The sequence below is a fragment of the Pezoporus wallicus genome, unplaced genomic scaffold (assembly GCF_028554395.1).
Source record: "Pezoporus wallicus isolate ANWC-B61680 ecotype Strahan unplaced genomic scaffold, APGP_CSIRO_Pwel_v1 contig_13480, whole genome shotgun sequence".
Lineage (NCBI taxonomy): Eukaryota > Metazoa > Chordata > Aves > Psittaciformes > Psittacidae > Pezoporus > Pezoporus wallicus.
Genome location: NW_026641917.1, coordinates 447,545 through 468,596, shown reverse-complemented (window position 1 = coordinate 468,596; position 21,052 = coordinate 447,545). Strand labels below are relative to the sequence as shown.

General features: G+C 49.7%; 2 protein-coding genes across 9 annotated transcripts in view; one reads left to right on the top strand and one right to left on the bottom strand.

The window, feature by feature from the left end:
- RNF220 (ring finger protein 220) overlaps nucleotides 1-8,805 on the top strand; it is a 224,270-nt gene extending 215,465 nt beyond the window's left edge. For all 8 annotated transcript variants that reach the window (XM_057425910.1, XM_057425904.1, XM_057425911.1 and 5 more), the window contains one exon: nucleotides 5,955-8,805. In XM_057425910.1, the coding sequence (XP_057281893.1) occupies nucleotides 5,955-6,026 (72 nt within the window). In that variant the 3' untranslated portion in view covers nucleotides 6,027-8,805. The remainder of the gene's footprint in view (nucleotides 1-5,954) is intronic.
- Nucleotides 8,806-13,799: 4,994 nt separating this feature from the next.
- Nucleotides 13,800-17,884, bottom strand: TMEM53 (transmembrane protein 53). Its single transcript, XM_057425903.1, has 3 exons — nucleotides 17,611-17,884; nucleotides 16,929-17,041; nucleotides 13,800-15,146 (listed from the first exon to the last, which is right to left on the bottom strand). Exons 1-3 carry the CDS (start codon nucleotides 17,882-17,884, stop codon nucleotides 14,484-14,486), a joined length of 1,050 nt encoding a protein of 349 aa, XP_057281886.1. The 3' UTR covers nucleotides 13,800-14,483.
- Between the last annotated feature and the right edge of the window lie 3,168 nt (nucleotides 17,885-21,052).

Genomic DNA, 21,052 nt, shown 5'->3' with positions numbered 1-21,052 from the left:
ACTTCCCTGTGATCCCTTTTGGAAAGTCCTGAAAACATGTGCTGGCTCTTCCAAGACAGGAGAGGGAATGGTGCTGCAGGAAGGAAGCTCAGCCTGGTCAGCAGGAGGTGGGATTCATTTCCCTGGATGTCAGTCCTCCTAGCAGCAGGTATCTATCCTCTGTGGGTTGTTGGACTGCAGCCCTGAGTCACTGGGTGATGGGGGATGAATCTCCCTCTAGTAGAGGTTTATCTGCCTCTTCTCCATCCTTCCCCATTAACTTGAGCTGCTGGTGACTGAGATTCATATTTTCCTTCTCCTGAGAAGAGTGCTTTGGCAGTTTGCTGCAGTGCTTTGCTGGAGAGGTCCTTGAAGGTGTGTGAGAACAGGTTTGGTGCGTGTCCATCAGCAGTAATTCAGGTTGAGGTGATCTTGCTGGGGAATGGGTCAGTGAGTTCTCGATGTCCCTCTGAGCTATAGTTCTGTGACCTCCCAAACCCTGGTGTCCTTCCTTATGAAGTAAATAGCATTCAAAGCTAAGTCAGTGGTGGAGCTGTTGGTGGGTGCAAGCAGGCAGGGGCTGAAAGAGGGCGGGTTTATTTGGGCAGATGCCATTTGCTGAGTTTCTGCCATCACCTGTACTGGGTCCAGCATTTCCTGTGTGTATTTGCAGACCCCAGGCTTGTGCTTGCCTGTCTTGGGCCTATTTGAAAATGACAACTGCAAGAGCAGGAAAATACCACTTCTAAAAAGCCTTCTTCACAGAGAATGTGCTTCCAAGGGACCCGTCGATAGATGTGTATGGTCTGCAGTTGACACATTTATATCTTTGGTAGATTACTACGTTCTTAGCCTCATCGCTTTTTCTAGGCTATAATAATGTATGTCCCATGTGGGCTGGAGCAGGTTTGTAAGAACAGTGCCGATACAGAGCTATCTTTCGGGGGGATTCCTTAGTGCTTCCAGCAACATAGGCACCTTTGGGTCAGCAGCTGCATGGACAGTGCTGTGCTTGATCCTTCACTGTTTCTATCTGCAATGAGGTTATCCAGTTATTTATTAACATACTTCAGCTTTGGCCTCCCAACAACCTGTGGGGGTGATCGCCACCCTTTTGGGGGGTCTTTGTGATAAAGATTGCTCTCCTGGTTGCTTTAACCCTGATAACCGGTGGAAACCCCACAACGGCAGTGAATGGCTGCTTCTCTGGGAATTAGCATTTGCAGAGAAGCAGCTGCCACTTCATGTGGAGACAGGGGAGGGAGACGGGCTGTTGCCTCTGTTGGGAATTGGATCTTGGAGTTCAGTTCTCCTCCTCGCAGAAGCTGGCTCTTAGTTTGGGTCTCTCTAGTCACCTTTTAGAGGTCCTCTCACATTTTAGAGGTTTTCCTACCTCTAAGCTAGGCAAGCTTTAAGCCTAGGTTTGATGGTAGCACTGTGTAGGCAAAGTTGCTCTGTGTGTGTCTCTTTATTCTCTGTGCCTGGTAGTATATTCAGCTTGGAAATGGCCCATTTTTAGGACCCACAGGACAGCAGGAAGTGCCTAAATCCTTCCTTTTGAGTTTTCTTGTTTTAGCCACTTTATAGCAGACGTCACACCATTTCTTGGTTTTTAAGAGGCAACTTTAAGACAAAATCCTCCAATCCTTCCTGGCACCATCTGAGCCCTAACGACTTCTCAACATCTCAGCTCTCATTAATGTATTTTTCAAACTAGGACCCCAAGTGATTAGCCTGTATTGTGGATCAATCACTTGCCAAATTTTAATTAAGAAAGGAGGAGAAAAAATAAACTCCATCCTGGTTTCCAGCCCCTTTGCATTGCTTTGTAGCAGCCCTGGAGCAAACTTCTTGCAGCAGAGTTTTATAAACCCCTCAAAACTGGGGTTTATAATGGAAAAGCTGAGGTGGCCTTTACTCTAGCACACGCAGCTATAACACATCAAGGCTTTTCCATGAAGCCATGATGAAAGGAGCAGAAGGACCTGGAAAAAAAAAGAAGAAAGAAAGAAATGGCCGACAGGTGGGACTTATTATTCCACAGCATTTTTATTTCAAGGGAAAAGTTTAGTAACCCCAGCTGGCAGGTGAGCAGTGGGGGAGCAAACGCTTTTTCATTGTGCCTGTGCCAGCATGTGTGTGTGTACAAGCTTATGTGCCTCTCTACAAGACAGGAGAGCTTAAACGCTCGTGCCAATAAATGTTGCACACCTACATCGAAAAGTCAGATGTAAGGAATAAGGTTCTAAGCAATTTCAATGTAAAAAGGACTAAAAAAAATCAGGACTTAGTTCTCAATTTAACACACATGCTTATGTGTGCAGGGGATGACAGTTTTATTTAAAAGGGGGAAAAAAGAGAAAAGAGAAAGGCTTCCCCAAGGGTCCAAAGTCATTATTTTTGCTTGAACTGTTTAATACCAAGCATAAGTACTAGGGAGACCCGGAGACCCGAGCCCAGCATGCCTTGTGCAGTCAGCCTGCACAGCATTTGGGCCAGGCTGCTGAAGAGCTCTAGGATGCCATTATTCCCTCCAATGTACTCAGGCTTCAGAGCTCGAGAAGAGCTGCTCTTCCCACGTACAGGTGAAGCAACATCCACCACTGCCCTAAATCAGTCTGTGATCATGAAGCTTCTGCAGAAAATGGGTCAGGCTACACGTGGTTGTGTTCTGCTTTCTGGCATGATTGAAAACATGGCCCTGGCTGCACATGTGCAGCTCTCAGCCTTAGGCGTGGGAGAGTGGGTGTCCCTACAGCCGTCAGCATGTGATGTAGAAAGCAAACCTCCAGGACAGAGATCCCAGGGTATGGCAGGGCAAATCCACTCATCTTCCCTTCCCTGTGGTGTGAAGGAATTACACACCTGATCTTACTTTGCCACGGAAGAGAGAGCAAAGCTGCAGTGGTTTAATCAGGCTTGTTCTGCCATCCTGTGGGCTGACTGTGGAGGACTTCTGCTTATAGCAAGCACCTGCACAGCCTTTGGAGAGACCGGAGCAGAGTGGCTTTCCAGGAATCTGTCCTTCCAGAATTTCCCACAAGGAGGTCTCTGATATGTGTTAGCGAGGTTGCCCTTGGAACGGCCCACGTACATGTGCCTGCGGCTGGCTTAGTTCACCTCCAAATCCCAGAAGGGAGCACGAGATGCAGTGAGATGGCAGCACTGAGGTTTAGTTTTAGAAGAAGTTAACTCAAGGGGGGGCTCCTCCCCACGCACCAACAGACAAACATCTCCAGCAGAGCTAAAAGGGAATAACTACTGAAATGCTGTTCAGCATTGCACAGGAGCACTGAGGAACAGGGGGGCAGCAAGCATCCTTTGAGGCGTTTCATGGCTCAGGAGACTGGTCTTGCAGAAGGTACCTCTCTCCCTGGTGCACTGTTCAGAGGAGAGGCTCCAGCTACTTGGTTGGATGCTTTGCTGCTTCTTGCCATTAAGCTATGCCTGTCTAGGGAAGGAGAGCATGAACACAGATGTGTGCAGGAGTCACATCTGGAATGCCTTAAAGTCCCCATGCACACTTCTTGTCAGGGCTCGCAGGGGCAGCTGCCAGCTGCAGCCCCTTTGACAACATGGTGTGAATTAATTCCTCAGCACCTCCCTGCCACTTCCCCTGGGACACTTCAGCTACAAAGATGATTTGAAGAGGCCAGCCAGATGCAACAGGCGCCTCTGAGGACCTGGGGACTGCATGGCAATGCAGGCCTGAGCAGGGAGTCAATTGAAACAGGCTCTTTTGTGACATTTGAACCCAGATCAGTGAGCCCTCCTGAGCAGTGTTGTTATGTAGCCTGACCCACAATGGTTTTAAATGTGGCAGAAGGGGCAGATGTGTAGGTTTTTCTGTCCTACCTGTTGGAATTGCTGCAGGAAGTTTTTACTGGGACATAGAGCTTGTCCTTATCTAATGCAGCTTTGGATCTCCAATCCAAAGCTCTGGACTTAAGCAGGAGCAAAGGGGCTTGTTATATAAACAGGCTCTGTTAAAGTCCAGTGCAGTCAGTCTTCAGTTTCATCAGGCTTTTAAGCCTTTCTTTCCCACTGTGGTTTGTGCTTGCTCTTCCCAGAATCCAGCACTCAGCGAAGACTGGTGCATGGGGTTGCCCAGTGCCTTGCACAGGCACAGTGAGATGCTTCCTGCCCCAGAATGCTGAAAATCTAAATAGACACGGTAGTTAGAGAATGGGATAGGTCCCAGACAGCTGGAAGGATGTGCCCATAGGCATCAGCACCACAGCGAGGTCCACCATCCAAGGCACGAGTGCTCTGTCATTCACCCTGAGAGTGATGTCAGATGTGTCTTGGGTGTCTGTTACGTGTTTAATTCAACTGTAGTTCAACAGGACTTTATGCATGGCTATTTTAGATCTTGGGTGCAAGTGCCTGTGGTTCCAACATGTGTCAGAGCAGCAGCTCAGCCACGAGCAGCAAAGGGTTTCAAATGAAAGCCTGATTGCTCAGAAGTCCAAAGCTTGAGGAGCAGCAAGCATGCAAAGTCCATGTCTACCAGGAATAATGGGAGCAGGGTTCAAGGCTGGCTGGTCTGCAGGGGCTTTTTGGTAGTACTCAGTAGTGCAGAGCAAACATGACTTGCACCTCTTTGGAGCTGTATCCTTGTGAATTACTTGTACCTGTTTAACTTCTCTGTTCCTAGGATTGTCCTCTCCAGATTCTCCTGAATCCAAGAAGCTTCTAGGGGAGAAAGCCCCTGTCCTGTCTCTGCTGGTGTTGTCACAGAGCAGAGAGGACCTTTCCTAAAGATGCTTGCCTTTTGTAAGCAGTGGTGCTAGGGATGTACCCAGGTGCAGGCAGCAGTGCCAAAGCAGCATGGCAGATCATGGTCCTGCCGTGCCACTCCATCCATGTCCTGCAAGCTGCCCACTCACTGCCGCAGGTACTGAAACAAGCCCTGCTAAGGAAGAGCAGCAGCAGCACTGAACTGAATGGCTTCAGTTCTGTCAGCGAGAGCCTGCAAGCTCTCTCACAGCATGCTGCATCCCTGGCAGCTTGCTTGTCACACCGAGCACTGGGTGTTAGCTGCAGGGAGGGCCTGACAGCAGTGAGCAAACTTGGGGTGCTCACACAGAGCCTGCGCTCAGCTGTGTGCAGAGGGAGGTTGTGTCGATGCTGTGGTCAGTGTTTAAAGCCAGGACATCCCAGTTTCCTGTGCTGGTGCTGTAGATGGGAGGCTGCCTTGCAGCAGAGACATCATTCTGTCATTTTTCTCATCAACTGTCTGTCACATCTGCCAATCTAATGATGACTGGCTTAGGTTGACCCCGATTCTGAGGCTTATTAACACTCTTTTGCTGTCAGGCTCGGTGACAGATGACACATCAGCCCTTGGTTTATTTCATGTCGTGTTCGTGTTGGCCGCCCATTTCCTCACCCAGCTCACATCACAGCTTGATGGTTGTAGCTCACCTTGGCAGAGCACTCATCTCCACAGCATCTCTGTGAGCTGAGAGGGGACAGGATGGGGTTCCCTTCATGCCAGCAGCTCTGGGTTTGAGGCAGTCCCCTGGTGTGCTGCCCTGAAAGGGATGGTCGATCCCCACCATGCGCTTCTTCCTTCTGGGTTGGGTTTCTGCCTGCTCAGTGACCTGAATTGGCTCAGTGAGGGCTGTAGGTAAGCAAGGGAAGCAGAAAGGAGCAGCTCTCCCAGAAGCCAGCGGTCATAGCGCAGCAGGACATGGGGCTCAGGATGATCCATCTGCAAAGACTCCTCTCCCAGGGCTCTTGTGCTGGGGACTGCAGTGGGATGAGGGGCTTGCGGGGTAGGGAAGAAAGGCACTGGGGCTTCTTCTCACAGCTTGTACCTGCTGTTGGGAGGACGTGGTTCTCTTGGAGGGGAAGTGGAATGGCCTCACTGCTCCTGTGCTGCTCCCCCTGAGGTCCCAGGCCAAGGGCAGGGCCATGCAGGTTGTCCTCCTTCCCTCTCTCACACCGTTCATCTCATCTGCCGGTTGCAGGGTGCCAAGAAGCTCTGTCCCCAGTGCAACACCATCACGTCTCCCGGAGACCTTCGGCGCATCTACTTATGAAGGACCCAGCGGGAGGGCAGGCCCCAGCTACTCGGCTCAGCTCATCCATCACACCAAGGGGGAGAGGAACGACAGCAACAACAAAAAAGACCTTTTAAAATTCAGAGAAGATGAAAGGTTACAAACAAAGCAGAGACTCCAGGCACGGACTCGAGGATACAGGAGCAGTGGGCTCGCGTGTTGAGACCTCCTTCAGCACCCGCAGCGGGCAAAACCAAACCCTTTGTTGTGAAGCCCCCTTTTTTAAGTACCAGTATTGCCCATCACCCGTCCCCTGGAGCTGGCTTTGCATCGCGGATGGCTCGTGAGCCCTCCTTTGGACTGTGTTGTTCACCACTCTGACCCCAGGAGACCTGGGGACAAGGGACCCTTGCCAGGAAGATGTTAAATAACCTGTAACTTGTGTTCTTCGTTCAGTTTCGTTCTGGTTTTGTTTTTATTTGGTTCAGTTTGGGTTTTGGTTTGGTTCCGTTTTGTGGTGTTCTAGTGATAAAACAAAAAGTTTAAAGGAAAAAAAAAACCCACACCCAGGCAGAAATGAAGCACATGTAATATAGATTATATATGTTTACAATGTTGTGTATAAATGGGATAGACTCAAACATTACATACTAATAAGTTTCCCTTTCTGGTTTGTTTTTTTTTTGGGTTGTATTTTTTTTAAAGAAGAAGAAAAAAAAAATGAGCAGAGAACATTAAACCCATATTTTTCTTGGTTCAGCAAAGTTTTGGCATTAAAGTCATTAGTTTAAACAAAGTATATATATACATATATATAATATAAATGGTTTAATGTTCTGTGGTGTATATTTCCTCATTCAGATATGAAGTTAACAGCTTTTAGTAATGGCTGTAGCATTGCCCATAACTTACAGAACTTATGGGGAGTAGAGGAGGTGGATTTTTGTCATTAGTTGTAGCTAATGGGGCTATTTATAATAGAATCGTTATCCCCGGGAAGACACGGCTTTTAACTCCTCGCCAGGGGACCGGGCAGGGCGGGGGGATCTGGCTCAGCCCCCTTTGCCTTTCCCAGCTGGAGAAGGAGCAAATGGTGTGGAGCTGGAGCCCCTCGTGCCTCCTCCAAGGCCGTAGCCCCTGCCCCTGCCTGGCTTTGCTTTGCTGCTCCCAGTGCCAAGGCAGGATGCTGGGAAGCGGTGGGCACAGGGAGGGATGGAGGGGTCTGAGCGATGGCTCTGTTGGTGGCTTGGCTGGGAGGGGCTTGGCCGGTCCCCTCGGTGCCCTGGCAGCCAGCACTGCAGAGCCAGCCCCTGGCTTCTCGCAGGTCTCTCCTCCTGCAGCCTGTGTTTGCAAAGGGGATTTTGGCGCTGAGAGCCAGCCCTGCCTCATCCCCAGGGCTTCCCAGCTGGGATGCTTCCAGCTGGGGCCAGAGGTTCCCTGCAGCCCCAGGTTCTTCCACGCGGTCCCTCATGCTTGTCCCTGTGTCCCCTGTCCTCAGCCTTAACCAAAGCTGCCGTCTGGCCTGTTGTTTTGTTGGTTTTTGTTTTATCTCCAGGACCCAGGAAACAGATTCTGATCCATTTCCCAAGGTGAACGCATGCCCTGTGTGCTGACTGCTCCCAGCCCCAGCTTCCCGGGCAGCCATGGGGTGCCAGCTCCCCAAAGTCAGAAGACAGGGAGATGGAGAAGCTCATCTCCTCCACTCCCGCTGGGTCTTTCCAAGCAGATCCCACCTGGCACCACAGAGTGGCTGGGGAATTTTAAGACAGTCCAGAGCCAGCAGTGGATGAGGGGTTTGGAGCTGGGCACCGCTGGGCTGATGGGGTGTTTCCAGAGAGGGAAGGGATAGGGAGGTAGGATGCCTGGAGTGATAGTCCCATTGCCACTTCTCTGCCCTGAGCTTGGTGCTGTTTTGCAGAGAACAACTACTGCCCTTGGCATCTCCCAGGTGGTTCCAGAAGGATCCCACTGCACCCAAACCAAATTGAAGGAGCTGTATTTACAAACACCTCAGCAAAAGGCAGCAGTTCCCAATTGAGATGCATCTCCTGGGTGCCCACGCTCACAGCAGCATGGTGGTCTCAGACCAGAGCTGCAGCCTCCCCTCCTTGGGAGCACATCCCTGTGGAATGCCTGGGGACCAGAGGAAGGCAGGGCACTCCCATAGGGTCCTGCCTCCCCATGGGCAGGGGAAGGGGCTCAGCGGTGGGTAACCCTCCAGCCAGCAGCACTGGGGATGGGGAAGGGCAGGGACAGAGAATGTGGGTCTGGGTTTATAGAGGTGGGAGGGAAGCTTTGGGATGAGTATGGATGGGCTGTGAGTGCTGGATTTGGAGAGGGTGCAGTGGGTTTGAGAGGCAGGATACCCCATCCTAACCTTTCATTGGGAATAGGCCCCAGGAGGGAGCCAGCCTTTCTGGCGGGTGTTGTGGACCAGCCGTGTGCTCTATGTACGTCTGTGTAAAGCCACGTGTAACTCGTCGTTGGTTCTTGGTTTTGGGGGTTAGATTTTTGTTGCTTTCTTTGGTTTCATTGTAAAGCCATCCCCTGTTTTCAAAGGGGGGCTGCAGGGGGAAGGCTGGGGAGAGAGGTTGGTCACAGGCATCCGCCACTTCCCCTCTTCTGGAATGAGTTGAAATGATTTAAAAAAGAAAAGAAGACCTATTGGAGTTACCTATCTTTGCCCAAAGAATCCCAGTTGCACAAAGCGATATTCCAGTGTGTCGATGATTGTGTGTCAGTGTATATTATACAAAAAGGTACTTGTCACTCCCGTTTGTAAACTACATTTGACATTAATTAAACAAGTATAAATCTTCTCAGGCGCTTTCTGCCTTTCTGTGTTTCCCTTTGCAGGTGAGAGGCAGCCGAGGAGACACAAGCCCTGGATGTTGGCAATATCCCAAAGGAGAGCCCCAGTCCTATTTGGGATGCAGGGACAGATGCAGCAGCAGCACCCCCTCCAGACCCCACCATGGATGGTGTGTGTCCCCCCCACCCGTAGTGCCAGGAGGGCAGGGTGAAGGGCACACCTCAGGGGACACCCCAGTAATGAAGTCTCATCAGCTGCATTAGCTGGGGGCCAGAGGCGCCCAGCCCCAACAGATCTATACGTCCTGCATTAGGGGCCACCGCCGCAGTATAGGGTTACCCCCAACAACAGGCACTGGGAGGCTGCAGGGACGGGGCTGGCGCCGACGCTTTTGGTTTACAAACATTCAGCAGATGGGTCGATGGGGTGGTTTAACCCCACCCCCCCCCCCCCCCCCATGGCTGCATGCACAGTGATGGGGTGCTGGGAGTCCCCTGGAGCAGGACATCAGGGACCTCTTCCCAACTGCAGTGGGAAAAGATGGGGAAAGGGGTTGATTTGGCCGCTGATTTGGCTGGCAGGGAGCGAGCAGAGCATCTCAGCCCATGGGAGGCCTGAGGGCAGGGTGAGGGGCAGGAACCCACCCTCCTCCCCTGCACCCGCCCCGCAGCAGGCTGCTAATATTTTATTTAGGATATCTTTAGGAAGCGGAGGCCCGTGATGTATCGGAGGTATTGAGAAAATGCTAATGTGTAATAGCGTGTGTCTGGGGCCTCGTTCATCACCCGGCGCCGCCTTCTGGGGGATCCATATCTAATTAACAGTAATGAATGAGGGAGCCCACCTAATGACAGCCCGCCAGTTTGTTATGGAAATGAGGCAATCCCATTAGGCAAAACACTTAATTAAACAAACTGCTCCGAATGGAGGCCGGAGCAGGATGGGCCCAGGCCCTTTGGGGGAACTGGAGGGGGGGGGGGGGCTGTGGTATCCAGCCCCCCATATGCCGGGTGGGGGCACACAGAGGCTTCTGCAGCCCCACAGTGTCCATGGTCAACCCAGCAGCAGCAGGCTTGGGGAGCCGAGGGGGACCCACTGGTGGGGGCTCCAGCTGGAGAGGTGGCAGCAGGGAGGTTTACATCTCCCCCCCCCAGCCCTCATCTCTCTGCACATCGACGGGCACAGAGGCGGCAGAGGCCAAACACGGATTTCCAATCATATGTGTGTACTTGGCTCCTGCTCTATTGACATTGAAGCAAGAAGGGCTCAAGGTTAATTCCTTATCAATACCCTATTGTCAGCTCATTCATCACCCAGGGAGGGCAGGAGCTGCCCAAGCTCTCCCTCCTCCAGCCCCCCCGTAGGTTTGGGAGGGTGACCAAGGATGCTGTGCACACCTCTGCCCACCCCAGCCCTGTCTGGGCCACCCATCTCTGGCCTGTGGTGCTGGGGTGGGCTTCCAGCCGTGTGAGGATGTAGAGATGAGGGGTTGTGGGCTCAAGTTCAAGGGCAATGGGATGGGGAAATGCTGTGCAGGCAGAGTGAGCTGCTGCCTGGTGAGCCCCTGCCCTGGGCTGGGTGCAGGAGATGTGCATAGGAGCTGCACTGGGGGGTTCAGATAGTGCCTGTGGCCCCCATTTGTGCTGTCATGTTTCCTGACTGCCCTCCAAGCCCCAGCCCTGTGTGCTGTGTGGTCCTACCAGCCTTTTAGAGAGCAGTGCTAAGCTCAGGTCCCTCGTCAGGGCTTGGGGGCTACAGGGGACCCGAGGGAGCTCCACAGTCCCGATTTGTGGGGTTTCGAGAAGTTGGAGCATGGTCTGTGACCACAATATTGTATGGATTTGCTTTAAAGAATAGTTAGCCCTCTCTGTGCGATGGGTAGGGAAGGTGCAACCTGACCTCCTGATGTGGGAAGAGCAGTAATGCTATTCCTGACATCAAGATTCCAGTTTATGTTAAGTTGAAGCTAAGAAACAGTATCTAAGTACAACTTCCCAGGGCGTGCAGCTCCAGGGCCTGTTGCTGTTCTCTATTAGCTCACCCTCTCCACTCCTCGCCATCAGAGTTTGCTCTTGCTGGTCTTTTTCCTTGCCTCACGAGGGTCCTTTCTCGCAGGCACACGCTCAGGTTGGGTTCTCCTCGGGTGGGAATCTCCCCACGCAGGAAGGAGAGCGGCTGCTGCCACCTCGTGGAACGCTGCTCTGCCCGGATCAAACGCCCCAGCCTGAGGGCTGCTGTGGCCACCCCCTACCAGCTCTGGCCTCCATCACCCCCATGGGGATGGAAACCAGGCTCACGCCTCCCCCCTTCTCTTTCTGGCAAGCAGCAGATGGAGCTGGGTTGCTCGGGTCCATTCAGGCCATTCACATTTCTCCATCAGTGGCAGATCTATGTCTGCAACATCCCAACACAGGTGAAGATGGGAGCTCAGCGCACAAAACGCAACAACAGACTCAGTTTCAAACAACACCTTTATTAGGCACAAGTCTTTGCTCAAGGGGCTGCTTTGAATTAGCTGTGCTGCAAGATGCTCCCTCCTGCTCCAAAACGTGACCCCTGGCTGGGCTGGATCATGCCCCTGCTCTGCACCAGTCCAGACCGCAGCCTCTGCCAGTGCCATGGGCCACCCTGGCTACACAGGCACCCCCCCAGCAGAGATCGCTCGTGCCATATCCTGCTCCCATCCCACAAGGCAAGCCCAGGGATGCTGCATTTTTCCTCCCAAAGACCACATCTGAAATAAATACCCTCCCATAGCTCCTCTCAGATATTTACTTGGATTTACCAGGATATCCCAACCTTTGGCTTTCAGTGTTCGGGCTGAAGCTCTTTAGGAACCCAGGCTGCACCAAACTGTGACAGTTTAGCAAGGATTAAACATCTGAAGCTGGATTTTTTAAATCCAGTAGTGCTTGGATCAGTTCTTGGCCGTGTGCCTTCAGGCTCCAAGTTATTAACCTTCTGTTTTAAATAACAAGCAACAGAAATAAAGAGGGCAGAAAGGGGACTGTGAGCATACATACTGTATAGGCAAGAAGAAGGTGATGTATCAGACAGTACATTTAACACACTGCTCATAAGCATAATTAAAACTGGCTGGGACACAGAAAACAAAACCCACCCAGGAGATATTGATGCTGATGGTGCCTCTGTAAATCACTGGCTTGCTGGAGAAGCCCCTGCTCTTAGAGAGGTGTGTGCACTGACTAGCCCTGAACTCCAAGTCAAGTTTGAGCAGTGGAAATGCCCATGAGCAGGTTCCCACCTGTAAAGCCCAGGGCATCTCCAACTGCAGAGCTCCGGCACCTGCTCCCTGCCCTGCTGCTGTGGAAAGTGGGGAGCTGGAGCAAAGCTGTACTGAATTAGGGAAGCAGCAATCCCATGGTGGGGAGGTGAATGTGGAGCTGACACTGGTGAGGCTCTTCCCAGAGGGAACCTCGCCACCCTGTTGCACAGGGACAGAGGGTTTAGCTCCAGCTCCTGCCAGCCATGCTCTGCAACAGCCCAAGTCCTTAAACAGGAGAAGTTCCAACACCCACAGCAATAAACAGGAACAGCAGATTCCCAGCCCAGCACAACTGCATTAATCCAGTATGTTACGGAGTGTTTAACTGTTCTGTAAATACTGAACCCATAGAAACCAGCATGAGGGCAAGCGCTACTTAAATAACCTTTTATCACCCCTACTCCCTAAGAGTTTTCCCAGTGCCACAAACGGGCTGGATGCTTAGCAGACACAGCCCAGATCCCTGGGAAGGCAGGCAGAGCACAGCTCAGGAGTTACAGCACAGCCAGCACAAACCAAGGGCCTGCTTTAAAAAGCTGCGAGATCTCTGATCTCTGGGTATAGGGGACCATGCCTGGATTCTACAGGCCGAAACTCTAGGGGGTTTGGAGAAGCAGCAGGCTGAAGCTATCTACCTATCTTACCCAGGGCAATCACAGCTCATCTTCACAGTGGCAGCTGAAACTGGGATCACAAGTACAGAAGACAACCTGAGCAACAAGGACTCCTGTGCCTGGAGCCAGTTCTTGCTTTAAAAAAAGCTGAAGATAAAACAAGCTATCAACACCTTTTCACTTAATTATCACCTGCCTACCCCAGTACATCCTTTACAGCCATGTCCAACATGGGGTTACTCTTCACTTTAAACAAATGCTGCCACACTAGCCTGCTAAAAACAGTCGTGCTGGCTGCCATCCACAACCCACCCTGGTGTACTTCCACAGAGAGCTCCCTCTCTGCATTTCGATTCAGAACAGCAAGTGCCTTGTAATTGTGGATGCCAGCATCCCAAGGGTGGGAAAGACAAGCACAGCAGCCCACAGGCAGCAAACAGCCATGAAAACCCTCGTGCTTTTTATGTTCCTGCTTTACAAGGGCAGGCCCTTGCTCAAACAAGCCTGTATCACAGCCCTCCACAGCCTGTTTCTGGCAATCTTGGACTGGGAATTTAAAGTTGGCTAATCCTGTCCACCACAAGGTTAATTAACTGGCAATGCTGTGACATGAACTAAACATACTAGCAGGCTCTCTTCTGTCTTTATCACTGTTTCTCCCACAAAGAAACAACAAACCCCAAAACCAAACGTGGCTGAAGAGCTGTACAATGAGCAACTTTTTCACTAGGTGGAATTAATTTCTTGTATTACTGGTACATGCTGCACATACAGCAAAACCTGATCATCTGAAGAGAACATTATGGGGAAAAACATTGAAAGTCACAGTCATTTGTGGGCTGGAAGTGACTTAAGACACAGCCAGCATAAATCATCGCTCCAAGAGACAGTTTCATTTTTCTTTGTAGTTCCACCTTTCTGTTTCTATGGTCTTTGGGGTTACAGCTGTGCCAGTTTCCCTGCATTTCCCAATGCACACTATAGGCTGCTCAGAGACCCACAATAATAAATCAGAAGTTCTCATAGGAAGCAAAACTACTCAGAAGAACACACAAAAGACTGGAAGAAAGAGAAACAAACACAAGACACATTCAAAAAGGTTAACTTACATGTTTTAGTTGAAAACCACAGAAGTTATCACAAACATTTGAGCTCTCAACAAGGATCAAAGCTTTGAATGCTCTATCTCAGCTATTTAGTGGAACCAGATGATAGTATGGCCACACTGCCCTGCACACACTTTCTCCAGGTCTTACACTTGGTTTCTGGGCCTGAACTCCAGCAAGCAGTATAGCAAGAGATAGGGTGCACCAAGAGAAGAGGCAAATCCTGCACAGCTGCTTCTGTTTGCTCACTGTGAGGTAAAAGAAATGGCTCAGAAGAAAAAAACAGCTAAAGACATGTAAAATCAGCACAAGGCAACAGACCACGCATACTGAACATGAGTGAACAAGGACACAACGTGGAAAGCAGAGAACAACAGGAGAACAGGAAGAAACAAATAACCACCTGTGTGAAATTCTGGCCTCTGACACCCTGGTGCCATCATCAAAGCACATCAACATCAACCATCCTAGGATTTCACCTTCAGTACTTTAAATTAATCCTTATCTACCTTCTGCTGTAACACAGAGGCTTTCAAACTTGTATACGGTGGAGAGAAAAAACCAACCCAAACAGCTAATAAGTCTCAACTTCCCTCCCTCCAAACACGTAAAGGCAAAGGGGGTGAAGTTTCCCATATAAACTGAGCAAAGAGGCAAACACTGGTGGTCATTATAACTCTATTGAGGTGAGCCCTCAAGACAGTCAGACAGGAAAGTCGTACAGAGGCTGCTGTAATAGGTGGGATATGCCCGCATGTGGCTAACATGAGCTGAATATGCGAAGTCCACAGCCTTCACAGAGACACCAAGCCGCTGACGGGCATCAGCCATGGACTTCACTTCGCTGGCCTTGATGATGGCATCAGCTTGGGAATAGAGGTAAAGCTCAGGCCACCGCGAGGGTGCTTTCAGCAGGACATCATAATGGCTCTTGTGGATGAAGCGGGTCAATGGGTACAGCAAGATTCGCAGCACAGCAGCTGCAGTAGCAAAAGCAAATAAGAGGAAATACTTGAGCAGCACATTCCTGGACACCAGGATTGTTGCAAAGGCACGAAGGGCTCCTCTTAGGTTTCTTCTGCCAGGGGCACTATCGAAAATGGTGCCTGCTACTTTGAGGTCTTTAAATTGCTTGTGAGAGTGGAGCATTTCCATGATGTAGCGGTACAGCATGACACCACCATTGCTGAAAACATGGAAAAGAACTGGTCTGTTCTCAATGCTGTATTCAAAGAGTAGTTCCAGAAGTCGCTTGGCTGGGGTCTGGAGGGACCTGATGCCACAGGTCTCAGAGAAGAATACCATCCTCCATGGAGCTGTGTAGCGGATGACAGTGCACCCCTAAGAAGAACAGAAGGAGACCCCACAGACATTTAGGCTGTGCTGTAAATTACATGGAGTAGGCAAGCATCAACACAAAGAACATGAACATTTGGGACAGGTTTCCAACAGAAACTACAGGGCCAGAAGAAAGTCTTCAGTATCTGTAGCAATGCACCAATATGAATAGGATTATAATAATCATAACAGCACACAGTATTATGAAAAGGCTTATGTGGTACCAGAGGCCTAGATTTGATAATGTTTTAAATCCTTTCAGATCTTGTACTAACTGGCACAGCCCCTGTGGACATTGCCACCCGAGGTTTTACAAGTGTTAGTCTTCACCCAGGAAGAGAAAACCATCTCTCTGATTTACAAACCGTAAGTATCAGCCATTTGGGTAAGAGGGGCCTGCTCTGGTACACATCTAGTTCGTGATACTGAAACAAATGCAAGAAGGAGAAGGAACTTCTTCCTGTCTTTGGGTAGTACTTATTTGCAGCTGTCTCCAAGACCCACCCACAATAAACACTGACATGATTTTCATAAGCCTTTTTGAAGTGCTCCAGCTGTACAAATGAAGAGCAGTAGTTCAGAGATTCAGAATGCCTGACCAACTGCCTTTACAGTTAAGGCCTTACATTTAGGTGTAGATTGGGAAACAGGGTCTTGGCAGAATTTCTAAATAAAGCAGATGGCACTACATTTATAAATGCTTTAGGTCTTTTCTACCACCTAAACTCACGGACATTACACAATGACAAACACAAGCCAAAGCCACGAAGTCAGCCCTCCGGCCCAGAGCTCCATAAGCAGTCAACAACAAAGAAGGGGATATCAAGTTCTTAAATCAAAGTCTTCTATAGAGTCCTGCCATGGTTGCAGCCACTTCCTTGCTAGGGAGCTAAGAAACCCCTTTCTCTCCTTTCCCATTTGTGTCATCTTTCTGACAGAAAAGTGTTTTTTAAAAAGTTATGCTGCCATGTAACATGCTCCCCATCTGCTCAGCAGCATTTCTTAGTCACAACAGTCACTTCAAAATTAATTCTTCACTAGAACAAGGCAATTAATGACTCTTGCACGAGATTACACATTAACAATAATCTTGTTAATGTACAAACTTTACCTCCTATAGCTGAAACAGATCTGGATAAATACTGGATCTACAAGCTGGGGTCACTCCAGTAAAATACAGTATTAGAAAATATTATAACTTACAGAACTAGCAATTACACAGACCTCTCCAGCTCAAACACAAGGAGCTCCCAATAAGCAGGTATGATTATTATAGGATGCCTGTTTCACAGACAGGGTAAAATGAATTTGCATTACAATATTTAGATGAATCACCTTCACAGGAAGCAAAAGCCAAACAAATGACAGACGCTGATAGGTTCTGTCAATCCTCAGCCTGGCCTCACCAAGTCTGTGCTGTGACCGATTAGGAAGCCATAAACCCATAATCTTTCCCCACATGTTTACCTGTTGGGAAAGCTAACATAGTTCGTATCATTCCTGAATAACTTCAAAAGCCTAAAAATACTCCAGTGATTCACACAAGTTTCTCTGAGACAGTAATTTTGTCTCAGCTGCACACACAGAGATGACATCAGCCACTGTTAGGTAGCGCTGCCTGGGCTCCAAGAGACAAGGAGTTTCCAATGACAACAGAACTTGCCACTCACTCCCAATGACTCTTCAGACTGAGAGGCTCTAGAGTGATTTTACCAACATGCACACAAAGAGGCAGTTTGTCAGAGAGCTGCATGACTGTCATAAAAATATGAATCAGGTACTCACCTTTTGGCTGTAGATTGTGCTGTATTTGGCCAGGTATCTATCCTGGCAGCCTGCCCAACCCAGAAGGATCACCACAGGCTGACCATCTGCATGCCCTCTCTTGGTACTGCTTTCTGAAAGAAACCACAAGATTTCAAATGACTGTCCTCCCGTCAAGCAGAATCAGAACTTATGTCAACTTGCTTAATAAAGTTTAAAGGTAATGGTGAACTAGGTATTAGCTTAATTTCTCAGTCAGTTATGCACACTGCCCCATCCCAGTTTCACAAGAACTTGCAGCACAGTTTCAATCCCTACAGCTTCCCAAAGCTCTCCACTGATGAATAACCAGCAGTGTGCAGATCACTACGGGGGGCACAGACACCTCCTAGGAGCTGGGGAGGCATCAGGGACCACTTACAGGGGGGAAAGTGCCCTGCGCTGCCCTCCACAGCCGATCACACACCTGCTACACAAGTGTCCCCCCGGCTCCCACCCCTCCCGTAACCTGACAGGTCCCCCAACGTCCGCCCTCAGGAACCCCCGAGGCCTGGTCCACTCGTCCACCCCCGGGAGCCCCCCAGGCCCGACCCCCGCCTCTCCACCCTCTAGGGTCCCCCCGGCCCTCCTGTCACTGGGGTCCCCCTGGTCCCCCCGCCTCCCCTTTCCCCTCGGAGCCCCCCCGGCCCGCTGTCCCCCTCACCGCAGTCGTCCCCCGGCGCCAGCTCCACCACCGCATCCTCCATCCCGCTGGCGCCCGCGTCCACAGACCCCCACCTCCCGCCCCACCGGCGCTTCCGTTGGCCTTCACAGGAAGCCCCGCCCCCAGCCCCGCCCCGCAGCCAATGGGAAGGCGAAGCGCGGACCCCGCCTCGCTCTCCGTCCCGTCCCCTCCCCGCCCCCCATTTCCTTAGCAACGCGCCCTTAGCACCCGGAGGGGAAGCCCCGCCCACTGTGGTGTAAACTCTCCCTCCCATTGGGCAGGGAGGTTGAGGGGAAGTGGGGGGCCGAGGAGGGCGCTGCCGTTAGGGGGTGTAGGGCCTGGAAGGATCGGGATGGCGGGGGACTGGAGGGAGTGGAGGTCGGGACACGGTCAGAGGGGCTGGGGGATAGGTTGGGAGTGGGGGCTTGAGGGGGTTGCTGGTCCTGAGCTGGGCGTTTGGGTCTGGGGGAGCCCCTGGGGACAGGGAGTGCATGAGGGACTGTAGGGCCTGAGGTGGTTTTGAGGTGTAGTTGGGCTGGCTCAGGCCTGGAGTGGGGAATGTTGAGGCTGCAAGTGGATTAGGGCAGGTAGGGGCTGGGATCTACGTAGGGGTCAGTGCAGGGCCTGGCTGGGGTTGAGGGGAGTGCAGGGGTTAGGTTTGGGGTGGTAGCTGGGGTTAACAGTGGTGCTGGGAGGCAGGATGTGTTGTGAGGGAGGGGCCAGTGGGACTGTGGGTGGGTAGGGGTTGGGTGGAAGGCATTGGAGTGTACTGAGGAAGGTGCATTGTGTATGAGGAGGGTTGTGGGGGACTTGAGGTGTGGCAGGAGGGGTGAAACCTGCTGGGGAAACACAAGCGCTAAGCTTTGCTTGAGGCTGGGCACAGTCTTAGTGTTGCAAGATGCAAAGGTAGTGCCAAATCACCGTCACTGTGTCCTTCCATGAGTTCAAGGCTGTCAGTCCTTGGCACCTCACACTCAGGCTGAGGCTGATGCAATACCACTCTGTCTTTTGATCTCAATCTGATGATTTAGCAGCACTCTGGATGTAAAGAACTGCTGAATTGCTAGAGACAGTTGCTAAATCACTTGTCCTTTTCTTGGCAGCAATAAAGCTCTGCCCTGACCCAGCCTTGTTTTGATTATTAGGTCCAGTGGACTGGGGTGGCAGCCCAGCACTGTTGAGAGCAGAGTCTGAAGCCAGTTACGTGCTGAGACTAGCAGTGACAAACGACTCAGGCAAGTCACTTAACTTCCCATATGTATCCATCTGTATGTTCCCATATGTAAAATAGTCATCATAAAAATATTCATGTACATTTTCAGGGTACTTGTAATGACTACTCTGTCAGCAGCTGCTGTTATTATAGCAACCAGGGACTGATACCACTGTATCCTCAGAAGCCTCACGTTATTGTTTCCAACTTTTTTTTTTTTTTGCCATTGATTCATAGGCAAGCCCTACATATCCCTAAAATCCTCACGTCTAGAGGCTGGTGCTGGTATTTCTGAATAGTGGAGGGCTTACGGCAGCTTTATAATAAAAATAGGATAGCATTACACCACCAGCATCTTCAACATAAATATGGAAACGTTAATTTAGAATCAATTTTGGGATGTTTCAGACTGTAAAGTTCTTTTAACTAGATCTCTGTTGAGGACAGAGGAGCACTTTATGGGACTGTAAATTTCATGCAAACAGCGCTGTGAAATACAGGTTCCCCCTACACACTAGCTGTTCTCTCAATATCAATCATATGCCTTGCAAGTAATGTTTCACAAATATTCTGTAAATCACAGGAAAATGCTCGCAGTAATGTGAAATATGACTTTCACTTGACTGTTTTACCAGAGGCCCCTAACAGGCCATTCTCCTGTCAGCACTAACATTTGTTATGGCTAATAACATTTTCAATCACAACTATTTGGGGAAAATGGATTTATTTTAAACCTGCTTACCTGCAAAGGAGATCCTGAAAATGCCCTGCCAAGGACACAGGCTCCTTACAGAGCACAGACCATTAATTCCCAAATGAGATTTCATCTTGTCTAAGTTCTCAAACATTGTTTCTTAGACAGCTTTTTGAAGACATTGTTTGTTTGTTTTCAGGTACTGTTTTCAGGTACTGAGGTTCATGTTCATCTCTTGGTCATTGCTTTCAGTCTGCTCAAGGTAATAGGAATAGAAAGTTACTTTTGAGCAGCTTGGGGATATTCTGGAACTGATCTGGAATTTTGCTCCATATTCTAGGGAAAAAAAGCTTAAGAACTTTGTGGATAGGAAATTGGTAATCTTGGTAACTTATATTGCATTGAAAGAAACTTCTTATTCTGAAACCTGAAGATTTTGTGTCATTGTAACTTTTTTTTCCTCCTAAACCACACTTTACATAGAACCTAAAATGGTGCTTTTCTTACGTAGGAAGTTCCAGACCGGTATTACATAGTGCATGAATTCCTTTCTCATCCTCAAGCATGTTGCTATGCCTTGATGGAGGACAACATACCTGTGTTAATGTAGATGTCTGTGACCTCATCCCTCTTTCTGCACCTGTTGCTGCACAGACACTGGTGTTTAACTGCGATGCTCCTTGAGGTTGGTCAGTCTCTTGAGGCCAAACACATACACATCAGTGGAATTCTCATCTACCTGAATGGAAAACTTAATCCTCTAATGTTTCATTCCTCTACAAAGTGTACCTTCACAATTGTCAAGTTGGACTAGGGGATATACCATAGTGAGTGAAAAGTGTGCAAAAGAATTTGGGCAAATTATGGATTGCTTTATTTAACACCTGTATGAAGGGATGGAAGGAAGTGCAGGCAAGGGATGTTTCTGGACTTTCTGTCAACTTGTCTATAGTTCTTATAATTTTAGGTTTTCTTAGATTGTTTAAAACCATGCCATAGCAATTAGCTAAGTAAAAAACAGAGCAAATATCTGCTGTGCCAAAGGGTCCCAAAGTGCTCTCCCACTGACAAGAACAAGCACGTCTTCCTGGAGTGGATGTGGACCCAGTCCAAATGACTGTCACTGCGTCACACAAATGAGGGCACGCTGCGCTGCTGTGCTAACAGGCATTTACAGCCCCTTGACCCTGTCACTCCCCATAAATCCATACCTATTTGTGATCTCATTTCACCCTAGTTATTCTGTGGCAGGTCAGATATGGGATGCAGTTTTCATATCATGAGGCTAGTGAGAAACCAAGGCTGGGGTAATGGGTAACATCAAAATGACTTTATTAACAGAGCGGAGAAGAGAACTCCTGTGGTGAAGCCACCTGCCCTGGAAAATAATCTCAAGTCTGTTGCAAATTCATTGTGCAGCTTCAGACACAGCAGAACTATCCTTTCGCCTCAGGTTTTCTATCTATGAAATTAGTATAAAGGATAATGAGACTAAATTAATGGTTAGTAAGTGCTTTAAACCTAAATGATTCTAT

Excerpts from the sequence above, each read along its gene's own strand:
- TMEM53 (XM_057425903.1), bottom strand. The coding sequence starts at position 17,884 with ATGGGAGGGAGAGTTTACACCACAGTGGGCGGGGCTTCCCCTCCGGGT. Across the intron at positions 17,042-17,610 it reads GGCGCCGGGGGACGACTGCG|AAAGCAGTACCAAGAGAGGG; the intron begins GTGAGGGGGACA and ends GGTTTCTTTCAG. Across the intron at positions 15,147-16,928 it reads GCACAATCTACAGCCAAAAG|GGGTGCACTGTCATCCGCTA; the intron begins GTGAGTACCTGA and ends TGTTCTTCTTAG.